General features: G+C 41.4%; 1 protein-coding gene across 1 annotated transcript in view; it reads right to left on the bottom strand.

Annotated features, from left to right (window-relative positions):
- The window catches only part of LOC132650943 (zinc finger protein 431-like), a gene marked incomplete at its 3' end in the record, with an annotated part of 34,624 nt that extends 9,749 nt beyond the window's left edge, over positions 1–24,875 (bottom strand). Inside the window, exon 1 of the mRNA XM_060376266.1 lies at positions 24,846–24,875. Coding sequence (XP_060232249.1) covers positions 24,846–24,875 — 30 coding nt within the window. The remainder of the gene's footprint in view (positions 1–24,845) is intronic.
- Positions 24,876–25,200: the final 325 nt, after the last annotated feature.

Genomic DNA, 25,200 nt, shown 5'->3' with positions numbered 1-25,200 from the left:
TACCAAAAGCAATCTACAGATTTAATGCAATTCCCAACACATTACCAACACAATTCTTTGCATACCTTGAAAGAAAAATTCTCAACTTCATGTAGAATAGCAAGAAACCCAGAATTGCTAAAATAATCCTCCATAATAAAAGGTCTTCTGGAGGTATCTCCATCACTGATCTTACTCTTTACTATAGAGCAACAGTAATAAAAACTGCATGGTACTGGCATAGAAACCAATTAGTGGATCAACGGAATCAGATAGAAGTCCCAGAAATATACCCACACAGTATGGACACCTGATTTTTGACAAAGATGCCAAAACCATACAACGGAAAAAAAAATAGCATCTTCAACAAAAGGTGCTTGTCTAAATGGATGTCTACATGTAGAAAATACAAATAGATCCATATTTATTACTCTGAACAAAACCAAAGTTCAGGTGGATCAAAGACCTCAGTATAAAACCAGACATACTAACCCTGTTAGAAGAAAAAGTGAGGAAGAGCCTTGAACTCATTGGAACAGGAGACAACTTCCTGAACAGAAATTCAACAATACAGGCTCCAAGAGCAACAATCAATAAATGGGACCTCATGAAACTGAAAAACTTCTATAAGTCAAAGGAAACTGTTGTCAAAACAAAATGACTGCCTGCAGATTGGGAAAGGATCTTCACCAACCCTATATCTGACACAAGGTTAATATCCAGTATTTATAAAGATTTCAAGAAGTTAAACACCAACAAATCAAGTAACCCAAATTAAAAAATGGGGTACAGAGCTAAACAGAGAATTCTCAATAGAGGAATATAGAATGGCAGGGAAACACTTAAAGAAATATTCAACATTCTTAGTCATCAGGGAAATGCAAATCAAAACCACCCTGAGATTTCACTTTACACCCATCAAAATGACTAAGACAAATAACTCAAGTGACAACTCATGCTGGATAGCATTTGGCGAAAGGGGAACCCTCCTTCATTGCTGGTGGGAATGTAAACTTATACTATCACTTTGCAAATCAACCTGGCACTTTCTCAGACAATTAGGAATAGCGCCTCCTCAAGATCCAGCTATACTACGCCTAAGCATATATCCAAAAAGCGCTCAAGTATACAACAAGGACATCTACTCAACTATGTTTGTAGTAGCTTTATTTGTAATAGCCAGAAGCTGGAAACAGCACAGATGCCCCTCAATTGAGGAATGGATACAGAAATTGTGGTATATCTATACGATGCAATATTACTCAGCAATGAAAAACAAGGAAAACATGAAATTTGCAGGTTAATGGTGGAAAGTGGAAAAGATCATCCTGAGTGAGGTATCCCAGAAGCAGAAAGACTCACAGGGTGTATACTCACTCATAAAAGTGGATATTGGATATAACATATAGGACAAAAATACTAAAATCTGTACACTTAAGAAAGTTAATCAGGAAGGAATATGCTGGCTAAGATGCTCAAACCCCATGCAGAAAGGCAAAGAGGATGGACATCAGATGAGGTAGAGAACAGGGACAGGACAGGAGCCTACCACAGAGGGCCTTTGAAAGGCACTACCCTGCAGGGTATCGAGGCAGATTCTGAGACTCATAGCCAAACTTTGGGCAAAGTGCAGGGAATCCTATGGAAGAAGTGGGAGATAGTAAGACCTGGAGAGGACAGGAGCTCCACAAGGACAGATACAGTTCCAAAAGTTCTGGACACAGTGGTCTTTTTGAAACTGGTGCTCCAGCCAAGGACCACTCATGGAGATGGCCTGAAATCCCTGCACAGAGGTAGACTACAGCAGTTCAGTATCCAAGTGGGCTTCATAGTAATGGGGACAGGGATTGTCTCTGACAGGAACTTATTGGCATGCTCTTTGATCACCTTCCCCCGAGAGGGGAGCAGCCTTGCCATGCCACAGAAGAAGACAATGCAGCCACTCCTGATAAGAACTGATAGATTAGGATTAGAGTGAAAAGGAGGAGGACCTCCCTTATCAGGGGACTGAGAGAAGCACAGGGGTGGGGAAGATGGAGGGAAGGATTGGGAGGGGAGGAAGGAAGGAGGTACAGTGGGAATACAAAATAAATAAATTGTTATAAATAAAAATTAAAAAGAAAACAATAAAATTTTGAAAGATATTTTAAGAACTATGCTGTTACACATATTTTCAAACTTTGCAAATATTGACAGATATCAGTTATTGCTCATAAATAATAAATAAATAAGAAATGAGGAAGGATACTTCATACTAATCAAAGGAAAATTCCACCAAGATGGCATCTGTATTCTGAGCAACAATGCCCCAAATACAAGGACACCACATTTGTAAAAGAAACATTAATAAACCTTAAAGAACATATCAATTACCATACATTAATAGTGGGAGATGTCAACATGTCACTACCATCAAGGGACAGTGCAATGGAAAAGAACTTAAACTGAGAGATAATGACACTAATGGATGTCATGAATCAAATGGACCTAACAGATATCTAGAGAATTTTTAAACCCAAAAAGAAAATATATCTTCTTTTAGCACCTCACGGACCCTTCTCCAAAACTGACCATACAGTAGGTCACAAACCAGGCCTCAAAAGATACAAGACTGAAATAATATCTTGTATCTTATCAGACCATGATGGACTAAAGATGAACCTCAACAATAACAGAAATAATAAAAAGCCTACACACACGTGGGAACTGAACAACTCCCTACTCAATGAAATCTAGGTCAGGAAAGAAATAAAGAAAGAACTTCCTACAGTTCAATGAAAATGAATGCACATCATACCTAAACTCGTGGGTTGCAATGAAAGCAGTCCTAAGAGGACTTTTAATAGCACGAAAGGCCTTCATAAGCTATTGGAGACATCCCATACAAGCAACTTAATGGCACACCTGAAAGCCCTAGAAAAAAAAGAAGCAAACACACCCAACAGGAGTAGACCACTAGGAATAACCAAACTCAGGGCTGAAATCAATAAATTAGAAACAAAGAGAATAATTCAAAGAATCAACGAAACCAAGAGCTAGTTCTTTGAGAAAATAAAATATATAGACAAACTCTTAGCCAAACTAAGTAAATGGCAGAAAGACACTATCCAAATCAACAAAGTCTGAAAGGAATAGAGAGAGATAACAGACACTGAGAAAATCCAAAGAACTATTAGCTCTTATGTCAAAAGCCTATATGCCACAAAATTTGAAAAATCTAAATGAAATATAAAATTCTTTTGTTAGATTCCACTTACCAAAGTTGAATCAAAATCAGGTAAAGATATTAAATAGTCTTATACTGCCTAAAAAAATAGAAGCAGCCGTCAAAATCCTTCCAACCAAAAAAAAAAAGCCAAGTGCGAGATGATTTCAGAGCAGAATTCTACAAGACCTTCAATGAAGAGTGAAAACTGATATTCTTCAAATTATTCCACAAAATAGAAATGGACACAACATGACCAAACTCCTTTTGTAAGACAACAGTCACCTTGATAAATCCTCAAAGACCCCAGAATAGAAAGAGATCTTCAGACTAATCTCTTTTATGAACAATGATGCAAAAATACTCAATAAAATAATCGCAAACCAAATCCAAGAACATACCAAAAATATCATCCAACATGACCAAGTAGGCTTCATCCCAGGCATGCCAGAATGGTTCAATATATGGAATCTTAATCCATCATATAAACAAATTAAAAAAAGTACAGGATCATTTTCTTATAAGCCAAAAAAGCATTTGATAATATCCAAGAGTTATTCTTGTTTAAAGTCTTGGAGAGACTGGGGACAAAGGCACAGATCTAAAAATAATAAAGACAATGTACAGCAATCCTATAGCTAACATCAAACTAAATGGAAAAAAGTTAAATCAATTCCACTGAACTCGCGGACAAGACAAGGCCACACACTCTCTCCAAATCTCTTCAATACACCACTCAATGTCCTATCTAGGACAATAAGACAACTAAAGGAGATCAAGGGGATACAATTTGATAAGGAATAAGTCAAAGTATTGTTCTTCACAGATGATATGACAGGTAACAAAAGTGACCCCAAAAATTCTACTGTAGGGAACTCCTACAGTTGAAAGTGGTTGGATATAAAGTTAACTCAAAAAAATTAGTTGCACACCTGTATGCAAAAGACAAATCGACTGAGAAAGAATTAGGAAAACAACACCCTTCACAATAGGCAGGAAAAAAAACTGACGTATCTTGGTGTTATCCTCAACAAGCCAGTGAAAAACCTATATGAAACAAAACAAAACAAAACAAAACAACAACTTCAAGACTCTAAAGAAAGAAATTGAAAAAGATACCAGAAGATAGAAATATCATGCTCATGGAGCAGTAGGATCAACATAGTAAAAATTGCCATCTTACCAAAAAACAATCTACAGATTCAATGATATTCCCATCAAAATATCAACACAATTCCCCCTGGACCTTGAAAAAACAATTCTCAGCTTTATATGGAAAAATAAAAATTCCAGAATAGCTAAAATAATCTTGTACAATAGCAGATCTTAAGGAGGTATCCCCACCCCTGCTCTCAAGCTCTACTATAAATCAATAGTAATAAAAACTGCATGGTACTGGAATAAAAACAGACTGGTGGATAAATGGAATTAAAGTGAAGGCCCATAAAAAAACCCACACACCTATGGACATTTGATTTTTGTCAAAGAATCCAAAACCATGCAATGGAAAAAGGACAGCATCTTCAAGAAATTGTGCTGCTCTAACTGGAGGTCCACATGTGGAAAAATAAAAATAGATCCGTATTTATCACCCTGCAGTAAACTAAAGTTCAAGTTGATCAAAGACTTCCAACATAAAACCAAATACGCTAAATCTGTTAGAAGAAAAAGTGGGAAAGAGCCTTGATCTCATTGGCATAGAAGATAACTCCCTAAACAGAATACCAAGAGCACTGGCTCTAAAATCAACAATTAATAAATAGGATCTCATGATACGAAAAGATTCTATCAAGCAAAGAACTTTGTGAATAGAACAAAATAACATCCTACAGCCTGAGAAAGACCTTCACCAACCCTACAAACAGAGAGCTCTATAAAGAGCTCTATAAATAAAAAACAAAATTATAAAGAGCTCTATAAATTAAACTCCAACAAACCAAATAATGCACTCTCAAACTGGGGTACAGAACTAAACAGAATTCTCCACAGAGGAATATCAAATAGTGGAAAACACTTAAATAAATTCTCAATATCCATAGTCATCATGGAAATGCAAATCAAAACTACTCTGACATTCCATTTTAAACTCATCATGGCTAAGACCAAACCTGAAGTGACAGCACGTGCTAGTTAGAATGTGAAGAAAGAGAAACACTCCTCCAATTGCTGGTGGGAGTGCAAACTTATACAACCACTTTAGGAATCAATCTGATGCTTTCTCAGACAATTGGAAATAGTGTTACTTCAAGACCCAGCTATACAATTCCTGGGCATATAACAAAAAGATCCTCCACCATTTAACAAAGATATTTGCTCAACTATGTTCATAGCATCTATATTCATAATAGCCAGAATTCGAAACAACCTACATGTCTCTCAACTGAACAATGGTTACAGAAATTGTGGTACATTTACACAATGCAAAGCTACTCAGGTATTTAAAAATAGGAAACCATGAAATTTTCAGGCAAGTGGATAGAACTACAAATGATCATCCTAAGTGAGGTAACCCAGAAGCAGAACGACATGCATGGTATATACTCATTTGTAAGTGGATAATAGCCATAATACAGGAAAAACATACTACAATCCACTGGCCTAAAGGAGCTACATAAAAAGAGGACCCTATGTAGAATGGTCAATTCTTATTCAAAAGGGCAAATAGAATCGACATCAGAAGTGACTGAGGAGAGGGAACAGGATGAGAGCCTAACACACATGCCCTCTGAAAGACTCTACCCAGCAGGGGATCAAAGCAGATGCTAAGACTCACAGCCAAACTTTGAGCAGAGCACAGGGGGTCATAGGAAAGTCTTGGGGGATAGAAAGACCCATAGCTGACAGGACCTCCATAAGAAGACCAACAAGGACAACAAATCTGGGGCCATTGGGACTTGCAGAGACTGATGGACCCACCAAAGACCATTCATGAAGAGGAACCAGACCTCTGCTCAGATGTAGCTGATAGGCAGCTCAGTCTCCATGTTCGATCCATAGTAAGGGGAGAAGGTGCTGGCTTTGACATGGACTCTGTTGTCTGCTATTTGATCATTTCCCTTTGGTGGAGGGGGCATTGCTACGCCACAGAGGAAGAGGATGCAGGCAGTCCTAGTGAGACTTGATAGGCTGGGTTCAGATGGTAGGAGAGGAGGGCTCCCTGTATCTGAGATATAGGAAATGGAATAAAGGGGAAAGAAGAATGGAGGGTGAGACTAGGAAAAGACAAGGGAGAGGATTACAATTGGGATGTTAGATGAATAAATTATTTTTTAATTTTATTTATTTATTTATTTATTTATTACAATGTGTTCACTTTGTATCCTTGCCATAGCCCCCTTCCTCATCTCCACCCAGTCCCATCCACCTTCCTTCTTCTGCCCCTATGCCCTTTCTCTAGTCTCCTAATTGAGGAGGAATTCCTTCCCTTCTAGCTTATCAGGTCTCATCAAGGATGGCTGCATCATCTTCCTCTGTGGCATTGCAAGACTGGAACACTCAGGAGGAGGTAATCAAAGACTCGAGTTCATGTCAGAGAATAAATTAAAAAAAACAAATTTAAATTAAAAATAAATTAAATGTGAATAAAACAAATAAAATTTAAAAAAAACAAATACAACAGGTAAGGAGAGTGTCACAAACCCACAATTCAATGACTCAGAAAGGTCAGATAGTGTCATGATTAAATGCCTTCCTAAGAAATTAAATATACTCCCTGTCAAATTTCAAATGCAAGATGTTGATGAATATCAACACAATAGCCTATGCTTACATATACAAAACAAAACAAAATAAATACCTAAAACCATGTATTCCATGCTCAGCAGCCAATGATGGTGATGTTGATGCCAGGCATGTTGGCCTACATTTAAGCCCAACACTCGACTGGAGTTAGAGCTGGAAGTTCAAAACCAGCCTGTCTACATACAAACTTTCAGGAAACATCCAGGAACTCTGGGACATTAGGACAACACACAACATGCTGATAATCAGATTAGAAGAAGGATGAGATCAAAGGTCCAGAAGACATTATCAACAAAATCATACAAGAAAAATTTCTTAACCTAAAGAAGAAGATGTCTATCAAGGCACAAGAAGCATACAAAATACCAAAGACACTGAACCAGAAAAGAAAGTCCTCTTACCAGAGAATAATCAAAACTCTAAATATACAGAACGAAGAAAGAATATGAAAAGCTGCAACTGAAAATAAACAAACAAACAAAAAAACAAACTAACCAACCAATCAGACAAACCAAAACAAACAAAAACCAACCAAAAAACAAAAAAGGCAGATCTATTGGAATTAATCCTGTATTCTCAGTAAAAATGCTAGAAGTTGAAGGGCTTAGACAGAGTGCTTCTGACTCTAAAAAACTGCAGAAGCCAACACAAATTACTAACTATGCCCAGAAACTTTCAGTCACCAAATGGGGAAAATAAGATGTTCCATAAAGAGGTCAATTTTAAATAATATGTATCTATAAATACAGCCCCACTCAAGGTGCTAAAACCACCACCACCACCACCAAAATAACAATTACTGTTCAATGATATCTCTTAATAACATCAACCCAAATTCACCAATAAAAAGACACAGACAAACAAAATTGATGATAAAATAGAATCCACCCTTCTTCTAAATACAACACAGCTTCACATCAAGATAGACATTATCTCAAGGTAAAGGTTTGGAAAAGATATTCCAAATAAATGGACTAGAGTATCAAGCTTGTATAGCAATTTTAATATCTAACAAAACAGACTTTAAAAACAACTAAAAAAAGATGGCAAAAAACATGACATATTAAAGTAAAAGAAACACTTCTGCAGCTTGCATCACATCCTGACCCTTATAAACCGATAGGGAAAGACTTCAATATATCACTCTCACCAATGGACAGGTCCTCCTGACCAAACTAAACAGAGAAATGTTCCAGCTAACTAACATCAAAAAACTAAATATACCCAAATGATGTTTACAGAACATCCACCCAAGCACAAAAGATTATTCCCTCTTCTCAGCAACTCATATACTATTCTACAAAATTGATGATATACTTGAACAGTAGAAATATCAAAACATATAAGAAACTTGCAATAATTCCATGAAATTAATACATAACATATCAAAACTCATAATACACAATAGAAATGTTGACCATTAGACAGTTCATAGCACTAAGTACATTTAGAAAAAAAATCAGCAAGATCTCTTACTAGCAACTTAACAGCACACCTAAATACTGTACAACAAAAAGAAGTAAACATAACTAAAAGGAGTAGACAATGAGAAACTGTTGAACTGTGTCTTCACGGGTAAAACTAAATGTCTCCACAGGAAAGGAATGGTGGATCCTATCAAAATTGATAATGATTAGATTTGAATAGTAGAGATCCCCTGCATAAGCAGAGGTAACTGTTCATCAGACAGCTTGGTCATTGAGTCCACACAAACTTATAAAGACTAGTGTTTTCTTCTTAAATAAAAATGGATACTTTTGTTGTTTCATATTAAAAACAGTTAAGAGGTTTAAATGTTTTAAGTAAATTCAAAGTTATAAATTTGTTTGAGATGGAATAATTTGGAGTGAATATAAAATTTTTGAGCAGTGTGGTGATAGACAGTGCCTTTAATCCCAGCAGAGACAAGCAGTTCACTATTAATTAGTTGTTTTCTGAATTCAGGAGTTACAATGACAGGGTGTTGGTGGTTCATAGCCTTAATCCCAGCATTTGGGAGGCACGGGCCTTTTCATAGCACCTGGGAGGCAGAGGCAGGCACATAGGATTTACAGTGATTTTATTTAAAAGCTGCTTGTAAAAGGCAGGCTGAAAATCAAAGTGAATATACTTTATTATCTAGAAATAAATACACTTTAAGGTATATTTGTAAACTTTCAAAGATTTTTTAACTTTAATTGAGATATTATACTTTTTCTATTTCCAAAAAACCATTTTGCCCTATAAAAAAATAACATGCCTAAAAGGTAGGACCCTTTCCCCTGAATTAGGGATGGGGCAGGGTTTTGATTTAATCTTTTCAGGAGAATAAAATCTTCCAACTAACGAATATGGAGACAACTGGACACATGAAACTTGTGAAGAAAATGACAGATCACCAAAAGCAAATGTCAAAAGAGAAAGAGTAAACTAGCCAACTGGTATCACTCACCTTCATGTTGTCTCTTCTGCCTTCTACAGACATAAGTGCAAATTGTCTTTATGTGATTGCTAAAGAACAATCCAAAATCTCTATCTCATATCAGAAAAGCCACCTGGTAAGAAACAGAGGAAAACAGAAAAATAAGGGATGATTCTATGTCATGAATCTCATAATCTTCTGGCATGATGTGACTTCTGTACTTACCACAAACTTCAATAATCAAGAATGTGTACAGTGTTTGTGAAAGAATGAGTGGGTGAGAGAAAAAGCCAAAAACATAAGCCTAAAATATAGTCAAGTTTACATGAAAAGACATAAGGAAACTCTAGCATGAAAAATGTGTACTGGACCAGAGATACCTTTGATTTTCTAATTAATACAAATTAAATAAACAAAGATTTCACAACTGCTACTAGACAAACACAAAGTGACACCTAAACTGTTATATTTCTGACCCTCCAGCTACTACTAACCTCCTTTCCAGAGAGTCCTTTTGCTCTGGAAGTCTCTTAGAAAATGGAGGTGATCATAAGCTGGACTATGGCTTGTAGTCCCTCATGTCCCCTTGTGGGTTCAGGCACAGCCAACACTCACACATAAAAAAATGTTGGAAAATAATTTAGTTTCTGTTTCCTGCTGCATGAATTATGTCACAAGATGTGGAATCTGCCCTATCCACTTATTTAAAACCAGGCACCCCTGACAAAATTCTGCATCTCAGAAATTCCTTTTGTACTCTGGAATTGAATTTCCCTAAACCATGCCATTGTGACTGGTGGAAGTTGAAAGGATAAAAAAAAAAAAAAAACCATAAAAAACCCATAAAAAAGTATTGCTGAAAGATGACCACCACCCCCCTTTTCTTCCAGTTTCAAAACAATTTGTAAAATTTTTTACACAAAGCTCTATGTGGAATACAACCTTCATCATTTCTAGAAATGAGACCTTCAGTTTTCCAATCTGTCCACTGCAAAACCAATGCCTGTGGTGCACACTAGATAGTGATATTATAAGCACCACAACTTTCTACTGCCCAGGCTGCAAAGTCCTCACTTCTCTGGACATTCAACACTCAGAAAAGGAAGGGTCGAAGGCCAAGGGTCTCTGCCGAGATCATCACATGGAGAGCAACAGAACCACAGCCTGAACCACAGTCTGAACCACAGTCCATCTCGGTCAAAGCAGATCAGGCTGTGATACCTCAGCAGCCTGCTCTTCATGGCCTTAGGACAATGGCCCCACACTCAGCATAACATGGCCTCTGGTCTCAGTCACAGCTCTTTAGAGCTACATCAGAGGAAAATCCCAGAACAAAACCATAAACTACCTCTCACTGTTGCTCCTGACTGCTAGGCCTGCCCAGAGTCCCTCATTAGCTTGAACAATGGAGCTGAGTCTCAGGACAGTAGTAGCTCCTCTACCAGTGGATCAATGATCAAATAATGCAGATAGCAGAGGCATTCTAGCTTTGCCCCAACCCCTATGGGCACACAGAACCTTAGTGTTGTTATAAAAGAATGAAAATCCCAATTATTCAATTTTAAAACCTGATAGCGCAGAGAGGCAGAGAAAGCATTCATCTGACCTTCCTACTTACCTCACCTCCAGAAGTAAAAAGCCCCAAAAGCTCATCAGTTCAGATGACAGCTAAGGGGGGATAGGCCAAAGGAACCCAACGCCAAAGGCTTTCTAGCTCAAAGCTCAAAAAGTCCAAAAGCTACCAAGCTAAAACTCCTTCCACTTTTACATTCTGTCTTAAATACATTTCAGCTGAAAGTTCGACTTATTCTTTAATCCTTGTCAGCTGGTTTATTGCTTTGCCTCTTGACCTAGGGTTAACATTATTTCATCCTGTGCACCGAGAGCTTTTGAATTAAAGGTATGTTCCGGGAATGACAGAATCATACCATAATCACCTGTTTAGAATAAACAGACAGTCCGTGGAATTAAGGTTTGTGTTAGGGTTCAACCATACAAAACAAAGCACAGGTTTTTACAGTTCACAATCTAAGGGATCACACTGGGATCAAATATCTTGCAACACCCTCATCTTGGAAATGTTTTAAAATTCAATCTTCCACTCTCCCAGGGCACCTGTTCATTTTCCAAGATACAGGTAATTTATGTTACACACTCAGTGTCCAGTGCATTCATCTCTACCTCATAGCTGGGAAGTCCTTCATCCAAACTTCAGTCAAAGTCAAACAGTAACTGAAGAGCTTAAGATAGCCTGAATATAACTCCATTTTGAAATACAGATCTTGACTGGGAACTGAATTCAGGCACCAGGAAATATCACAGAATGTACACCTGGTAGAAAACAAAGTTAACTCTCCTAGCAACAGCCTCCAGGAAATATAACAATAAATGCTTCATAGAAAATAGAGACAAACTCCCTGGCAATAATCAGTGGGAATCGGTTGAGAATCGGGTGGGAAAATTCTCCCCAATGTTTCAGATATGGTTTAGAAAAATAGCCATTGTGATTATATGCCTTAGCCATTGTGATTATGTGCCTCAGAAAAGGTCACCCTTCCCTGCTAAACTTCACCCAATTCTGTAACACCAAGGCTTGTGCCCCCCTGCTTGCTGCCATGGAAACTCCCAGCTCATAGACTTTCCCTTTAAAAATTCTGTTCACTCAGAACTCGGGGTCCCACTTCTCTATTGCTGTGCCAGTGAGACTTGGGTCCCCAGTTCGATTGCTCTCATAATAAAGCTCTCTTGCAGTTGCATCGAGTCATCTCCTGGTGGTCTCTGAGGGTCCCGTGAACCTGGCATAACATTTGGGGGCTCGCCCATCCGAGATGCCTCAAGACCTCTAGGACTCCTGGCCAGAAGAGCTTAATCCCATCTGCTTTAAATGTTTGTTTGCCTTTATTCTTTGTTTCTTTTCCTGAAAAGCCTCGAGGTGCTTACAAGAGCAGCCAGTTTAGGTATGACAGATGTGTTGGGGCCTAGGCTGTGAGGGCTTCAAAAGACATTTTGTTGCCCTGGAATTTCTGCCTCCTCGGGACCCCTGGAATAGGGGGACTGGAGTGAGGATCTGTTTCTGCCTCTGGAGTGAGGATCAGTTTCCTGGAAATTCTGTGGCAGAGAAGTCCAGGTTTTGTCTGTTTTCACCTCCTCGGAACTCCTGGGATAGGGGAACTGGAGTGAGGATAGGTTTTCTGGAACTTCTGTGGCAAAGAAGTCCAGGTTTTCAGTGTTACTTGGTTTCTGTGTGTGATTAATTGTTTTTTGTTTTTTTTTTTTTTTTCCCTCTTGATGTTGTGCCCGGAGTTACTGTTTAATTTTTGTGATTAATTGTTTGTGGTTTTGTGTCTACTTGAGAGTGCTTGATTTTACTTTTGTTTAAAACTGCAGCTGTTTTCATTTCTATGATTTCAGTTTTGTCCCATGATGTTAGCCTGGGTATAGGCTGTAAGTTGTTGCCTTTGGTTTCGTTTTTGTCTGAGACAGCCGGTTCTTTTTGTGCATGAGTGATTTACTATTTGTTGAAATTGTTCTCCTTACTTCTTCTATTCTCTTGAATTCTCTTGACGAATAGACTGACTGACAATATGGGACAGACTACTTCCAAACCCCTTGACTTGATTCTGACTCATTTTGGAGAGGTTAAAGCTAGAGCTCATGGTCTTTCAGTTGATGTGAGAAAAGGAAAAATGATGACTTTTTGCAGCTCAGAATGGCCCACCTTCAATGTGGGCTGGCCACCAGAAGGAACCTTCCACCTTCCCACCGTCTTAGCAGTGGAAGACAAAGTTTTTCAGAAAGCATGCAGGCACCCAGATCAGGTGCCATATATTGTAGTTTGGAAGAACCTGGTGACTCATCCACCTCCGTGGATTAAGCCCTTTTTGATTCCCCCTAACAATTCTCCTTCCATAGAATCTCCTGAACCAGAGGCCACTGCCCTGGCTCCATAGACCCCCCCAATCTGTTTTACAGCATGGGACTCCCATGGAAATATTTTTTCCACCACCTCCTCCTCCCACTCCTCAACCAACTCCTGCTCCTTTATCCAGGTTGGAACCATCGTCTGGCCCAGCGCCAAGAACCCAAAGCCTCCATGCAGCTTCTCCCTCTGGGGAACCAGAGGCAGATTCTACAGTCCTTCCCTTACAGGCCAGGGGGCCCTCCAGATGCTGATGGCAATCAGTCTCATTACTGGCCTTTTGCCACATCACAGGTTTAACTGGAGAACTCAGAAAGCCAAGTTCTCTGCTGTGGACCAGGCCTAGCTTGCACGTGAGGGGGGAGAAAGAGGGAAGGGGACAGAGGTGGGGGAGGTTCTGGGTCACAGTGACCTGAGGCCTTGCTTTCTCTTTAACTGAGGCTCTTTTCTTGGAGTCTATTAGACTGTTAATTAAAGCTGGCCCTCTTGCTCCCTCGGAACTCTCTGCCCAAGATAAAAAGATACCACAACTAAAAATCTTGGAGGAATAGAAAATCTATACCTGTCAAGTCCTGGGTCATTAGGCAGTAGGGGATAAGAGGACCAGACAGAGTCACTGGGCTGGGAGGGAGACCCCGCCCATTGAGGGCAGAGCCATCTCCGGGCTGGTCTTACAGAGTCTATAAGAAAACAGGCTGAGTGAGCCTGTGAGCAGGGCCCTAAGGGGGACCTTCTTAGTGATGGTGAGGAGGCCCAGCCTACTGTGGGTGGAGCTATGGTGGTTGATGGGTAGTTCCTGCCCACCATGGGCGGTGCCATGCCTGGGCTGGTGGTCCTGTGTGTTATAAGCCCCCCGCATCTTCTTGATTAATGATTGATAGGGAGGTCCCGTCCACTGTGGGCGGAGCCATGAGGGCTGTTGGGGAGGATCTGCCATCTCGGGGCTTGTGGTCCAGGGTCTGTAAGAAAGCAGGCTGAGCATGCCAGTGAGCAGCGACCTCCATAGACATCTTCTTAATTAGTGATGGATGGGGGCCCGCCCACTGTGAGCGGAGTCACATCAAAACCAGAGCCCAGTGGGGAAGGCAGGCAGATGGCTTTCAGGTGGAACCGGAATGGTTTCTTGAAACTTTCGATTGTACATGTGGGAGGCCAGACAGGGGAGCCGAGCTTGGAACAAGTGAGCTTGCTTATGTTCGAACTCTTGTATGCTTGTGCTTGTATGTGTTTGCACCAGGTTGACCAAGAGCACCCTTCTTTATTTTCTTTCCGTCTTACCAAACTTCCCCTCTTAGAGGGGCTGGAGGGAAGGCTCAGAGGTTAAGAGAGCCAGCTGCTCTCCCAAAGGTCCTGAGTTATAGAGTCCTGCCACTCACACAGCGGCTCAAGACCTTCTGTAGTGAGATCTGGTGCCCTCTGCTGGCATACAGCATATGTGCAGAGAGAGCGCTCAGATTTGCTGTTGAAGAAACAGAGTAAGGCCAAAAATGGTACTAAGTAACAGATCCTATTTGGTTGGGAAAAAATATTCTTTTGTGGGGAGATAGATAGATAGATAGATAGATAGATAGATAGATAGATAGATAGATAGATAACCATGTGAGGATATATAGACATATTTCTGTGTATACTTTACATACATGAAATATGTGTTTATATGGGATATCCAGAGTGAACTATTGCGCTTACGTGAAAAAAAAAAAATCAGGACACAGGAATTGTTTAGGGAGGAAAATGGAATTTGTAGCTGTGAATAGTAAAAACGGGCTGTTAGACTTTTGGTCTGTATCCTGCAGTGTTAGGACTTTACAATGAGCATTATTTTAACGTATTGAATATTGTAGGTGCTATTTTGATTTTAAAGCGGTCTAAGGAAATATTTCGAATGTTATTTTGAAGTTTTTTAAAATGTGCCCATTGTTCTTTGAAGTAAAAAAAATTATTTATGCCCAGTTGCAGTGGCGCACACTTATGATCCCAGCACCCAAGGAGGCGGAGGCAGGAGGATCTCTGTGAGTTCAAGGCTAGCCTGGCCTACAGAATGGGTTCAGGACAGCAAGGGAACACAGAGAAACCCCGTCTCAAAAACAAAACAATACAAAACAATAATACCAACAATTTATTTAAAAGGGACATATCAATCTTATGAGGATTAGATCTTTACATTTAATTACACCCATAGAATATAACAGCAATGTACAAAGTATTTCTAACCTTTGTTTTATTCTTAATTCACTAATTACTTAGCATCTAAAAAATCCAACTGGGTTCAGTCATGACATCTCTCCTTGCGTTCTCTGGTTAAGCAAACTGGAGCTTCCAGCTTTCTTCCATGTCTTGTGGGCTTCAATATGGGTACCCAACAGGACCAAATCCCTCCAGACATAAAGACCCCACTCCTTTTTTGACACAGGGTCTCACTCTATAGCCTAGGCTAACCTAGACCTCTTTTTGTATTCCAGGCTGCCCCAAGAACTCCCTTTATAGCCCTTGCTGGCCTGAAACCAGTAATTCATAAACAGATGCATACCACATCAGTTGGTTACTGTGAACTGTGAGCAGACTTGAAATGCTCCAGCTGTTCACTGTCCTTTCAGATGTCTCAGCCACAGATACCCATATGCCCTGTGGGCCAGCCCTAGCAGGGCCACCCAGCAAAGAGAGATCACAGTTCCTCCCAATCCATTTCAAAGGGCTGGCATTGCCTCCTGCGTCACCGCCTCAGTCCCTTCTCATAGTTTGTCCCTCTCAGTCAAGAGTGACTGAGTGTGCAAATTCTCTCTGGATTCCCCTGCTCCCCAGAAGCATCCCTGTTTCTCCTCTCACTCGCCTTCTTTGCACACTGTGAGTTTAATGCCAGCCTGATCTACAGAGTCCAGTACAGCCAAGGCTACACAGAGAGAACCTGTGTCAAGAAAGGAGGGGAAGGAGGAGGGGGGAGGAGGAAAATTAGGAAGAGAAAGAGGAGGAGGAAGGGGAGGGGAAGAAGGAGGAGGAGGAGGGAGAGGAGGGGCATGAAGAGGAGGGGGAGGAGGGGCACGAGGAGGAGGGGGAGGAGGGATAAGAGGGGATGGAGAAAGCAGAGGAGGAGGGGGAGGAGAAAAAGGGGGAGGGGAGAGAAAGTAGAAAGTTTTATAACATGAAACCTCGCTGCACAGACTTTCCCAAAGTGTTACAGAAAAAATACAGGCCAAAGTGTGATATGTAAACTTTCTATTTAAACTTGGCTCCCGTCTCCGGGACATTTCGTCAGAAACACATACAAGGTGCTGGAGCGACGGCTCAGAGGTGAAGAGAGCTGCTCTCCCAGAGGTCGGGAGTTCGATTCCCGACACCCACACAGTAGCTCACAACCATCTATAGTGATATCTGGCGCCCTCTACTGTCAAGTAGGTGTATATGCAGCCAGAGCACTGTATACACAATAAATTAATAAATCTTAAAACAAACAAACAAAAAGAAACACATAGAAATACTCTAAAACCAGAACAGCTCTGCTTCCCAATATTGCATCTGTCCTTGTGACTTTGAAGTCCTGATGGGGAGCTTAGACAAGAACACAGACAGACAGCAGCTGCTTCGGCAGTGTGGTGCCATACAGGTTAGGCAAGCAGTCACCTCCCCCCTCCTCTGCCTTCTCTTAGCCTGGGTTCCAAGCACACAGCCCTGGGTGAAGGAGGGACCCCTTGACTCAGACACTTGCCTCTTGCATGGCTACAAACAAGGGCTTTTGCAATTGCCATTTAGGGACTTGACCCAAAAGGCCCATGTGTATTCATTCAAGGGATGTTTACAAACACCCTGGCTCCTGATTCAGCTGGCTTGTCAGCTGAATGACTTTCTCCTCCTAGAGGAAGGGGGAGGGGGAGGGGTGGAGTTAAAGGAGGAGGAGGTGGAGATGCAGGAGGGCAGGAGGAGGAAGAGAAAGCTGGATTAGATCTGCCTGGAAGTAACTGGTGTATTCCAATTTCTAGCTAAGGCCCCTCGAAATACTCCATACTCCAAAAGCTTGGAGCTGGAAGGCCTTATCTCAACAAACTCTGAGTTCTCCACCACCCATTCACCAGTTGTGTGTTTCTGCCCATCCATCCATCCATCATCGGCTTCCCAGACAAATGGCACAGTGCTTCTAGGATTCCATCATGTGATACTGAAGAGAAACCACCGAGGTACCGAAAGTTCACCTCTCAAGGCCAGCAACTTAGCTCAGTTGGTAAAGCACCGGCCTTGCAAGCACAGGAACCTGAGTTCAAGTCCCAGGACCTGCCTCAATGTGAGATGGAGGCAGGAGGATCTCTGTGAGGTTCCAGGCCAGCCTGGTCCACAGAGCGAGCCCTCCAGGATAGCCTGGGCCACACAGAAGGACCCTGTCTCAGAGTTAGGGGAAGAATTCAAATATTAAAAGCTGAACAATTTTCCCATGACCTTGATTGCCTGGCACTTGCTCTCTCTTCTCCTAACCACGGTGGGGACTGTCAGGTTGCATTTGCTAAACAGATGAAGGGAAAGTGGCCTCCACCAGCTCTTCATGGTATTTTGTCATGGCACTGCACACATTTTGGGGGGCCACCCAGGTATGCCTGGAACTTCTTGACAGTTATAATGATGTGCAGACCCTTTTAAGACTGAAAGCCTGCTAGTCCAACTTCTTGACTGTTACAATGACATACAGACACTTTAAGACTGAAAGTCCTGGACTGGAGAGATGGCTCAGTGGCACTGTCTGCTCTTCCTAAAGGACCCGGGTTCAATTCCCAGTACCTACATGGTAGCTCACAACTGTCTATAATACCAATCCCAAGGGATCTGATACCTTCAAACTAATGTGCGTAAAATAAAATTAAATAAATTATTAAAAAAGACTGAAAGTCCTGCTAGATCTTCAAGCAGTTGACCTACTGATCTAACCTCAGTCCTACTTTTACACTTGCTTTCATTTCAGTACTTATGTATGTGTGTGCGTCCTTGTGCACACATCTGTATGTCATATCCGTATGCCATATGGCAGACAGGAAGTGAACTCCACAACAGTAGTGTGCGCTCTTCACAGCTGTGTCTCCAGCCAGGAGATGGGCAGCCTGTCTAACCACCTCCAAGTCTCCTTCAAGTGAGGCTGAAGACGAGAAAACCTGGACGTGCTTGCCAGGGGGACAAGGAAAAGCTATGCAGATCATGGGAGCTTTTTCTGATCTTGCACTTTGTGCCTCTTCCAAAAAAAAAGTGGCTAGTAGAGGTGAATCCCATTCCCATGAGTGTCTCTGTGTGTTGAATCAGGATGAGAGGGGCAATGCCAGGTCCCAAGTGACCCTTAGGGTGCACCCCACTTTCAGTGCTATCAGCAGCCATGCCAGGGAGATGGGCTGGCAGATGGTACAGCTTTGCATTCTGGCCATTATGAGGCATCTTTAAAGATGATTCAGGATGCTCCTGGGTGGTCATGTGCCCTGTGCCCTTCAGAATACATGAGATCACTCCTCTGTTTTCTGTTTATGTGGTGAGAAGATGTCCACCTAACAGATGACTATTGGCAGGAGAGATGGCTTGGTGGCTAAGAGCACCCACCGGCTGCTCTTCCAGAGGACCCAAGTTCAAGTCTCAGCACCCACACAACTGTCTGTGGCTTCTATTCCGTGTGAGGATCTGACACCTTCATGCAGATGTGCCTGCGCTCAGAACACTGATATTGGTACATGAAATAAAAATTGAAAGAATCAGACTAACTTTGTAACCTATGTTTCTTTTAATTGCCTTATAAATTATATTTGCAAGTTTTAGGCCCATGTTAATTAAAACCTCTTAGTGCTTCTCCAGAGAACTGAGGAATGTAAAAGTTCCTGACATTAGCCATCTCTGAGGGCAGAGATAAGGAGGAGAACAAGCAGAGATCTCTACTAAATGGAGAAAAAACAGCCGGTGAGATGGGCTTTGTTTGGAAACTGGGCCAAATGGCCCCAATCCTTCTCCTGACCTTTGATCCAAAGCCTGTAACCCCCACTCCTCAGAACAGACATGGGATGAGTTAATCACCCCCCCACATTTAACTGTGCATGGCAGGAAATTCCAAATTGACTTGAAGATCAGATATTTACGACAGGGCTGACTAGACCTAAGGGTGACCAGAACTAACCAATTATTTTAAAAGTTAGACACTTCATCCAATCCTAACTTGCCAAGAAGTCAACCCCAGGAGATTCCCGCCTTGTGTCTTTTAAAAACCTAAGCTCTTGGTCTCCCGGTGCCACTCCTAGCTGATCAGCAGGGGTGACCCCATTGCAATGGTTAAGAAGAGTGAGTCTCTTGCGTTTTTGCATCGATGGATGATTAGTTTCCTGAGTTCTCTTCATACCTTCTTATATTTAGGCTCTTGCTGGGCCTAACATTATGGGGGCTCGTCTGGGATTTAGGGGTACTGAGGAGAACTCTGGACACTGGCTATTGGAGGACTCATCTGAGCTCAGAAGTAGGTACCGCAGTTGTCCTTGTCCTGTGTCTCTTGTCTGTTACATGTTTGTTCTGTTATACCAACAGTGGCAGTATTGGGTTTATGGTCTGGCTCGCAAGCATCTGTAGAAGGGGTTCAAGTCCCCTGAGTGGTTCGAGGCCACTCGCCTGGAACGGTCTCATTAAGGCAGACAGACGTGTCATTAATGCTGAGACCGCGGGGCATCCTGTAGGATGCTAAGCTTGTCCCTTTCTGTGAAAAGGGAGGAGGCGGAGAGATTCCGATCCTCCAAGCTGGATTGGGGGCTGCTCCCCCAACAATCTGAGTCTGTGCACCTTGGCCAAATAAGGCAAGCTGGCAATTCCTGTGTCTCTCATGTATGTATGTGTTTTTCTGTGTCTGTTTCTTTGTAGACTTGGACTGACAAAAATTTGGACAGAGGACAGTTAAAATTAGGACTTGTTCTCGGCTGGGGAGGGCACATGGCTGCATGGCAGGTGATACCAAGCAGTGTGCTCTCCCTGCCGAGGAGGAGGGAGTGCTTTCAGGTGGCTGGGGAGACGTGGTGGAGCTGGCTGCTGGGGCTGAGCTTGGGCACTTGAGCCTCTGTGGAATAACAATGCACACCCAGCAGGGCACGGGTTTGATGTAGCCCCTTATGATGGGCAGCCAAAGAGGGAGAGGCCCGGCTGGGAAGCGGGTTCAGGACCTTTGGGGGAGGTAAGCTAGAGTGAAGCTCACAAGAGAGCCAAGGGAGCAGGCAAGGCTCATGGGCTTCCTTGGTGGAAGTCCTTGTACATGGCTAGGCAGGGAGCAGCACCCGACAGGAGCTGCTCAGGCCACTGAAAGTGAGGAAAAACTCCTCCCCCTTGCCTTCAAGTCAGCTCAGCAGGGAAGTGAGCAGCAGGAGCTTACCAAGGCCTCTTGCTCCTCTCTTCCCTCCTCCCACCTAGGGGGCATGAGTCAATTGCAATTTACAGATCAAACAAAGATGTAGGAAGAAAATTGCAGTTGCTGTAATGTTTAGAGTTACAGCTGAGTCTAAATTTTAAAAAAAAGTTTTGTCTGTCTATTTAAATATATGGCCATTTTATAATTATTTTCAACTGGTCTTAAATGGTTGGTATGATAAAAAATAATTGGGTATGTTTTAAGGTTAAAATTCAAATTCTTGTTTAAAACATGTATATGTGCCTATGTGTTTATTAGGTTGTTTTTCTAAGGTTAAATTTAGGATGGGTAACTATGAAGTTTGCCTATATAGATCTACTTGAAATTTGATTCTAAAACATGCATCTAAGAAATATGCCAAATTAGAGATTATAGCATTCTGTTTTATAGGACACAATTTAGAGCAGATGATAAAAATAGACAAAGAGTAATTCAGATATGCTGGCCCTCAAGCTTGTCAGAGATCTGATGAATATGGCATTTTAACATGTGTAAGTTCATTGTGACAGAAAGTCCCAAAATCTTGGCAGTAGCTCCCCAAGGTCTCCGAGAAGATTTGGACAACGACAGATGACCGTGACTCTGGATTGTGGTATGCTAACCACTGGGCAATACTGCCTCAGCTGGCCCACTGCTAGAGCTCAGCCTAACTGTGGATGCAGCTGTGGACACCTGCAGAGTCATTGTTTCACATTGTCTGAGGTGAGGTGAGGTCAATCTCTCCTGTTCCTCTCTCCACAGCAGCAGTTTCTCATCCTCTGTGCCTGATGGCTGGATTGCCTCTGCTCCGGAAGCCAGGAGACCACATGAGCCAGGGACACTGCCTAGGTGATGGACTAACTAGTCATCTCTGTCATTTTGATTGGTACATGGATTGGTACATTTACTTAGCTCATAATTTATCCTTCTCAGGTCTGATCACATTGATGGCTAGGCTGGAAGGCTAGGCTAAGTTAACTGTAGCTTGGCAGCTAAAGAGCAGACAAATAGGTCCACTATCAGCTCATTGGACAGTTCATTAGTTAGTTAGAACTACTAGGTACTATATCTTTTGTGTAAAAAGAAAAACAGGTTTGCCCTGCTCACAGGCTTTATATCAATTGCCTGTGTCTTATGATAAGTAGTTGGATAAAAAGATATAGAGATTATGTAGGGTCTGAGGATATAGGAGTTTAGGTTATGATGATTTAATTATTTATTGCAGAGCTGGGAATTGAACCTAGCACCTCAGACTTACTAGGCAAGTTCTACCACCGAGCTACATTCTCAGTGCTCAGAAGTTTAGGTTATAAAAATAAAAAAATGTTGTTTGGTCTAAAAAAAAAATGTTTCAGGGTTGATTATTGCAAAAAATTTAGAGAGTCTAAATGCTTTAAAATATGTAAAAATGAGTTATAATGATAGAAAAATGATTTAAGACATATTAAAAAAAGGAGATATTTTAGATTTCTTCTCTTTGCTACCCTTGTGCTTATACTGGTATAAGATTTCAAAAGTTCAGAATTTTGGCATTGATCAATAGACTTCTGATAAGTTGATGGGACACTGACTGCTTACTATTTAGTTACAAGCTTGAAATTTTAATTTCCTTTGGTTGTTTTCTGAAAATAGATTTAAAGGTATTTATCATCATGCTAAAACATCTGTTTAATGTATATATCTGACCGAAAAGTCATAGCTCTTATTATGGTATTCTTAATGTCTGCCATTTCTGGGGTAGACTTTGACACAGAAATATCTTAAACCTACTCCTTCTAGTTTCTTTGTTAAGAAAAATCCGAGCATCCAGGGTTTAGCAGTAAAGCCATTAATGTATTCCTGTCTAAATGTACAAAAGGTAGCTGAGCTCCTTTAATGGCTGATTACCAACAGGGCTCACAGTTAAAATGTTAGAGTTTCAGACTGTGGACAAACTTAAGTTGTTTATAAAAGGGACAAAACAAACACCTGACTGTTGCCCATTCTGTTGGATATAGTTTTACCTGTTACTCTCAAAATGTTGTTGTATTAGATTTGCTGATATGTTACTTTTCTGAGTCTTTTAATATATATTTTCTTTTGTGTACCAAAAATTCATATGAGTTTATAGAAATCAAAAGGTCATGAGACCTAGATCTGGCATAGCTCAAACGGATCCCAGATGAGTTTTTCCCTGGTCTTAGGATTCCTCATTTTTTCCATGTAATAGACAAATCTTAAATTCTGTCTCTAGTCTGAATTTGTCTCAGCAGATTTTCACCTGGTTGACTCTATTTCTGGGACCAGCTATGGACTACAAGCTGAAATCTGGACTTTTTGGAAGCTGACATGACTGGTCCCCATCTCTTCCATTGAATCAACTAACCAGAGACTGTTAAGGACTGCCTTGCCTCATTGACCAGACTTTGACTGCCTCCTAGTAATCTTTACTAAATTAGGAAAAACTTGTAATTGGACAAAAGGCCATGATTTTGGCATCAAAATAAGAGATTCTAGTATCTTGGGTGAAAGCTCTAAAGATCCAGGAGAAATTCAGTTAAAAGCAACTCCCTTGGGCACTCAAGAAATAGGACCCTTAGCTACTCTGCTTGTTTTTTTCAGTGTTTGAACCCTGCATTGTAAATCATCTGGTTATGTTTATTAGGAAAAAGATTAGTGCAGTGCAAGTGATTACACTAAGATAACATTACCGAAGAGTAAATATGACTGGACATAGAATGAAAACTAAAACCCAGATAATTACAGACTAAGGTAACTATCCACGTACTCGCCCCAACTTTTGACCAGCATTTCAGCCTCTTTCAAACTGAGATATCAACGGCCCAGTCATCAGCATAAGGAAATTCCAGAAGACGGATCTTCGACCCACTGTCCCATTCTACAGGCTGAAATGTTGAGTCAAAAGACAAAATTTTCTTAAAATAGAATCCTCACTCTACAGCTGCTTCATGATTGAAGCAGTTAAAAGGAGAAGAAGGAAATGAAAGAATCAGATTAACTTTGTAACCTATGTTTCTTTTAATTGCCTTATAACTTATATTTGCAAGTTTTAGGCCCATGTTAATTAAAGCCTCTTAGTGCTTCTCCAGAGAACCGAGGAATGTAAAAGTTCCTGACATTAGCCATCTGTGAGGGCAGAGATAAGGAAGAGAACAAGCAGAGATCTCTACTAAATGGAGAAAAAATCACCGGCTGGCGCCGGTGAGATGGGCTTTGTTTGGAAACTGGGCCAAATGGCCCTAATCCTTCTCCTGACCTTTGATCCAAAGCCTGTAACCCTCACTCCTCAGAACAGACATGAGATGAGTTAATCACCCCCCTACATTTAACTGTGGATGGCAGGAAATTCCAAACTGACTTGAAGATCAGATATTTACGACAGGGCTGACTAGACCTAAAGGTGACCAGAACTAACCAATTATTTTAAAAGTTAGACACTTCATCCAATCCTAACTTGCCAAGAAGTCAACCCCAGGAGATTCCTGCCTTGTGTCTTAAAAACCTAAGCTCTTGGTCTCCCGGTGCCACTCCTAGCTGATCAGCAGGGGTGACCCCATTGCAATGGTTAAGAAGAGTGAGTCTCTTGCGTTTTTGCATCGATGGATGATTAGTTTCCTGAGTTCTCTTCATACCTTCTTATATTTAGGCTCTTGCTGGGCCTAACAAAATTAGGACTCCATTGGTCCTCTGTAAGGCTTGGGATGTCTGAAGAGGTGTTGCCTTCACTGTGTCAAGTAGTAGCTCACTCCTTCCAAGGATGTGACACACACACACACACACACACTGTGTTCTGAAATATGGTGCCCAAATTTATTCTCATTAAAGACAGCTCCATCCGGGTAAATCCCACTCTCCAGCAAAACAGGAAGAACAGAGGGAAACAACTGAAACAGTTCACTCTGGTCTCACAAAAGTTCTTACACAAGAAGTGAAAAAACATGGGGAAAGATGAAGTTGGTTTTTTGGGTTTTTTCTTCCCCCCTTAAGTTTTCCCTGGAAGTTCCTGCAAGACTGTAGCATTTCTCTATATTCAAATCTGGGTCTACTTACAGAATTTCCACAAGCCCTTAAGGAAATAACCTGTTTCTACACATGAAATAAGTACATCGTATTCCCAGGCATCATATGTGTTAGTATTTTGGAACACAACCTGCTTCTGGGTTGCTCAGCAACCTATGATGTCATCATATGTCATCTGCCAGTGGTCACACCTGGAAGGCATGGTTACCGTGCCCTCATAAAAGGTCTGATCCGACATGTGGTCGCTCTCTTACTCTTGCTCTTACTCCTACCCTTACACCCTCTCTTCTCTCTCTTGGGGCGCCCCTCCTTTCCCCTTCTCTATCCCCCTCTCTTTTCCCACCATGCCCTGCTACCCACTTCCTCCATACCCCCCTAATAAACCTCTCACAGAGAATACCAGTTGTCCCCCTGCTTCATCTATTTTTAGTTTTTAACAATTTGCACATGGGCTCTGTCCCACTGTCCATTGCTGTGGCTCTTCTGCTTCATGAAGGCAAGAGGAGGCCTCAGGACCATGTCTGTGAGCTCTCACTCAGCAAGGATCCTTCTCTTTCTCTTTG

This window comes from Meriones unguiculatus, assembly GCF_030254825.1.
Source record: "Meriones unguiculatus strain TT.TT164.6M chromosome 13 unlocalized genomic scaffold, Bangor_MerUng_6.1 Chr13_unordered_Scaffold_37, whole genome shotgun sequence".
NCBI classification, from domain to species: Eukaryota; Metazoa; Chordata; class Mammalia; order Rodentia; family Muridae; genus Meriones; species Meriones unguiculatus.
This window is presented reverse-complemented; position numbering and strand designations above follow the sequence as displayed.